Raw genomic sequence first — 4,936 nt, forward strand, 5'->3', positions numbered from 1 at the left:
TGAAGGGCATCTAGGTTGTTTCCAGGTTCTGGCTATTACAAACAATGCTGCTATGAACATCGTGGAGCATATACTTTTGTTATATCAGCTAACATTATTGATATCAATTAGACAATGCAGCTGAAGGAGATGTCACCTTCTGGACAATCACAGATAAAATGCCCAGTAGATCGGGAGGTATTCATGAGATGAACACATTATGATACAGGGACATTTGCAGCAACACATGTGAGGTTACAGACAGAAACAAAAATATTCCAGAGTCTGTAGCCTCATGGCCGTTCCTAACAAGGTTTCTCCCATCAGAAAGTTTTCCTCCTGGTGGGATGACACTTTGTTCTTAAGACAAGACCACAGCAATAAATACAATAAAGATTGTACTTATTTTTTCCCCTTTAACCATTTCTGGAATAAAGCCTGAAATGAAAGCAGGTCATGGTAGTACACACCTATCGTCCTAGCACTTAGGTGGTTGAGGCAGGAAGATCACAAGTTTGAGGCCAGTCTGGTATATATGACAAGCTCCAAACCAGCCGGGGATACATAGCAAGACACTCTACCAAAAAGCAAAACTCAGAAGCATAACCAAAATGCCTGAAATTATTTGATTGCTCATCTTTTCCACCACTAAAGTGAACTTAGTAAGCATCTATCTAGAAACTGTTTTATCCTAGATCACATTTTCTCAAATGATCTTTTCTCAGGTCTCACTTGAACTATTACAGTGATTTTATACACACACACACACACACACACACACACACACACACACACTTATGGATATATATATATATATAATATTTAAAAGAAAATGTGAAATATTTAGCAACTTATTTAAAGTAGCAATAATAAACCCATAACATGTTGTCATAAATAATTTTATGAAAAACAACTTTGTTTTCCAGAATCTAAAAATTTAGTCAAAAGAGTAAAATTATTTTACATTTTTATTTCTTTGTAATGTCTAGGTGTTGATCTCTTTCCCCCCAACCAAGCATCTGCCATGTTCATGAGTTCAGATGGGCCCAATTATGGACAATCATTACAGTGGGGTTTGCTGACTATTGAGGGAGCCAGGAGGGTCATAGAGCCTCATCTGAGTATTAGCTACCTCCCAACAGTATGCACTTCTGCTCTGGTTTCATGTGGCTTTGATGTCTCAGGGAGGAAAAACATTTATAGGGTAGAGAAGACTAGACGTCTATGGCAAAGCCATTGTTAGTGCATGGTGAAGACTGTCCAATGTGGTCACTTTGATGTCACCCATCACTATGCTTTTATAAATAAGCCTAATAAACTCATGGATTCTCCAGGGGAACTTTGGTGGAACTGAGTTTGGTTTGTCGCTGGGACTGTTGGAGGAGGGAGATAGATGTTTCCTAGTGCCCCACAAAGAGAAGATTCTTTTTTTTTAATATTTATTTATTTATTTATTATGTATACAATGTTCTGTCTGCGTGTGTGCCTGCAGGGCAGAAGAGGGCACCAGACCTCATTACAGATGGTTGTGAGCCACCATGTGGTTGCTGGGAATTGAACTCAGGAACCTTTGGAAGAGCAGGCAATGCTATTAACCACTGAGCCATCTCTCCAGGCCCAAAGAGAAGATTCTTAAAAATAGATGGCTCATCGTGTCTGCTGTAACACCACACATATGATCTCTAGAAAATACTTTTGTGTGTTTGTAGGAGAGTGAGAGAGAAAAAGAAAGACAAGTAATCTAGGAGCTATGACATTGTAGACCATAGACAGTCTTTTGAGAACCACTGCTCTGGGCATTTGTGGGTGAAGCAAGTAACAAGCTTATGTTTTTATTAGGACAGTACATGGGAGATAAGATGATTGACACATCACCAGCAAAGAGTGGGAAAGCAGATCTAAAGGACAGTAAGCAAAGAGGGGCAGATTAGAAATGCTATCCTTTCTAATTAGACATCAACTCCTGCAGGTAATATTGGTAAAGAAATCAATTTACAGGAGAGAAGTTTGAATAACTATTGAGTGTAATAGAAAGAAATGAGTTAATTTTAGATGTTAAAACGGAGTGATTCAGACAGGCAGTGGCGGCGCACGCCTTTAATCCCAGCACTCCGGAGGCAGAGGCAGGTGGATCTCTCTGAGTTCAAGATCAGTCTGGCCTACGAAGCAAGTTACAGGACAGGCTCCAAAGCTACTGAGAAGCCCTGTTTCGAAAAACCAAAACCAAACCAAAAACAACTGAGTGATTCAACCCATTATCTTGTTACTTTTCTAAGAAAATGTTTTCTTGTTTGTTTGCTTAATCATTTGAATATTTTTTTTTCTGAGACAGGGTTTCTTTATATAGCCCTGGCTGTCCTGGAACTAGCTCTGTAGACCAGGTTGGCCTCGAACTCACAGAGATCTGCCTGCCTCTGCCTCGTGAGTGCTGCAATTAAAAGAGTATACCACCACTGCCTGGGTATTAACTGCTTCTTAAAACCTTCAGTTTTGAATTTCCAAATACTTGATACTTGTAGGGGAGAAATGGCTCTGGGTTCTGTTTTCTGTGCAGCACACAGAAGGAAAGATGATATTATACTCCCTAGAGGCTGGTCTGTATGTGAACAAACAGAAATGCACATACATGCACACACATAGGCACATACATGCACACACAGGCAAATAATTTCAAAAAGCCAGCTACAGTGATTATTTATTACTAAGAAGCACACAAGATAAATACAACCTAGTGTCACATGGAATCTTTGTTTGTTCGTTTTTCAAGACAGGGTTTCTCTGTAGCTTTGGAGCCTGTCCTGGAACTAGCTCTTGTTGACCAGGCTGACCTTGAACTCACAGAGATCCGCCTGCCTCTGCCTCCCAAGTGCTGGGATTAAAGGTGTTTGCCACCACCACCTGGTGTGTTGCATAAAATCTTACAAATTCTCTACAACTCTAACTCTAGTACTTTTGAGGTGTAAAAACACAGTCACAAAGACAAGTGACTGGTGGGTCTGTGCTTAGAAGTCAAGTCTCTGATTGCCCACAGAGTCCTTTTCCTCGATATTATTTAATATATATTTTTATATTTTCAGATACTCCTTGCTCTGAATTGTCCTTTCTTTTTTCTCACTTTGTTTAAAATAGAAGAGAATACTGTTGAGTTTAGACTTGGATCAAAGGGAGACTTGGAAGTGTGGGGACAATTGCTGATTGGCAGGAGTACACATGGGCTGTTTATGTCTAGGTGATTGTCACCTCAGGATAGTGAGATTTGGTTTTTCATTTTCACTTTCAGATGACCTGATAAACCTAATAACAGTGTGTCCCCAAACTGAGTTAGTTAAATGTCTTACTCAAGAGAGGGATGGAAAACCACCATTTTTATCTTTTGCACTTGCTGTGCTTCATCTGTTTTCTGTGGACATGAAAAAGGTTGGCATTAAACTGCTTCAGGAGATCAGTAAAGGCGGGAAAGGTAAGTGAGCCCATGACGCACTGAGGAATGAGAGAGACTTCTGCTCAGTATGCTTTAGACCAACTTCGAACTCTCCACTACTCTCCTGTGTTGTGTCTGTAGTTTGTGGTCCGTGCCCTGTCAGCTGCCTGGTGTGTGTGTCTGTTGCCTGTCTGTCCTTAACAGAGGGCTTTGCACTGTGTTTGTTGAATACCACAGAAAACATGGTGTGGGAAAGGAATGAGAAGAAACCTTTAACAGTTTTACAAGGGAAGAAATTATGTCATTGACCCAGAACAGCTCAAAACCACAATCAGATATTATCAACCTGTATGCAAACATTGCATCCAGTATTTATAGGGTTTTGTTTGTTGTTGTTTAAGGTTGCTTTCAACCTGTTTGCTGTTTTTTCCTTCCTTCCTTCCTTCCTTCCTTCCTTCCTTCCTTCCTTCCTTCCTTCCTTCCTTCCTCTTTCCTTTTTTTTCCCTTTCTTTTCCTTTCTTTTTTCTCCTAGACAGTCCTGGCTGTTCTGGAACTAGTGTTGTAGACCAGACTGGCCTCAAAGTCACAGAGATCCATCTGCATCTGCCTCCCTCGTGCTGGGATTAAAGGTGTGCGCCACCACCACTCAGCCCTGTTTGCTGTCTTGAATAAATTATTATTACAACCCCCCCACCTTTGACAGAGGCATAGGAAAGTACACAGTTTAAGGTCAAAACTGTTCATTTAGCTTCACTTGTAAAACATGATGAAGTGGGAAGGCCAAGGCACACTAAGGTCGCTTTTATTATTTTCTTAGAGGCAGGTTAAACTTAAAACAGGCTGAGGACACTATAAGTCACCGGACCAAGTACATAGTTTTAAATGATCTTAAGGCATATTATAACTTGATTTTAAGATCTGACCAAAGTTCATTCTCTTTGAAGGCAAGAGGTATTTTCAGGAAAATATGTTACCATAAGTAAGGAGCTTCAAGTGCTGTTGCGAAAGAGATAGTAATGAGTTATTTAGGGAGAAGTCCAAGATGATTAAACTTAACTCAGATTTTCCAGAGTTAACTTTTAGAGTTTATAAATGTGAAGATTGCCATGTTAGTAAGTCTCTTGTCATTGGCATATGTTTGTTGAAGGAATTAGAATGAAAAATCTTTACTAAGCCCAATGAGAATGCCATAATCATTGAAAGAGGCAACACTCTTATAAAAACTTTATATATGACAGGCATTGGTGGCACATGCCTTTAATCCCACCACTCAGGAGGCAGAGGCAGGCGGATCTCTGTGAGTTTGAGTAGCAGTCTGTGCTACAAGAGCTAGTTCCAGGACAGCTAGGGCTGTTACACAGAGAAACCCTGTCTCGAACAGCCCCCCAAAAGCTTTATGTAATTTATCATTATCATTTATATATTAAATATTAATTAGCTATCGATAATTTAATTTCCAGATCCATTATATACATATTTACGAGGTCCGTCCTTCCTTCCTTCCCTCCTTCCTTCCTTCCTTCCTTCCTTCCTTCC

The 4,936-nt window shown here is 40.1% G+C and overlaps 1 protein-coding gene across 2 annotated transcripts in view; it reads left to right on the plus strand.

Annotated features, from left to right (window-relative positions):
- Window positions 1-4,936, plus strand: part of Clhc1 (clathrin heavy chain linker domain containing 1) — a 35,920-nt gene that overhangs the window by 28,344 nt on the left and 2,640 nt on the right. For both annotated transcript variants that reach the window (XM_005359165.3, XM_026785380.1), the window contains one exon: window positions 3,260-3,439. In XM_005359165.3, the coding sequence (XP_005359222.1) occupies window positions 3,260-3,439 (180 nt within the window). The remainder of the gene's footprint in view (window positions 1-3,259; window positions 3,440-4,936) is intronic.

This window comes from Microtus ochrogaster, linkage group LG1 (assembly GCF_000317375.1).
Source record: "Microtus ochrogaster isolate Prairie Vole_2 linkage group LG1, MicOch1.0, whole genome shotgun sequence".
In the NCBI taxonomy this organism is placed as follows: Eukaryota; Metazoa; Chordata; class Mammalia; order Rodentia; family Cricetidae; genus Microtus; species Microtus ochrogaster.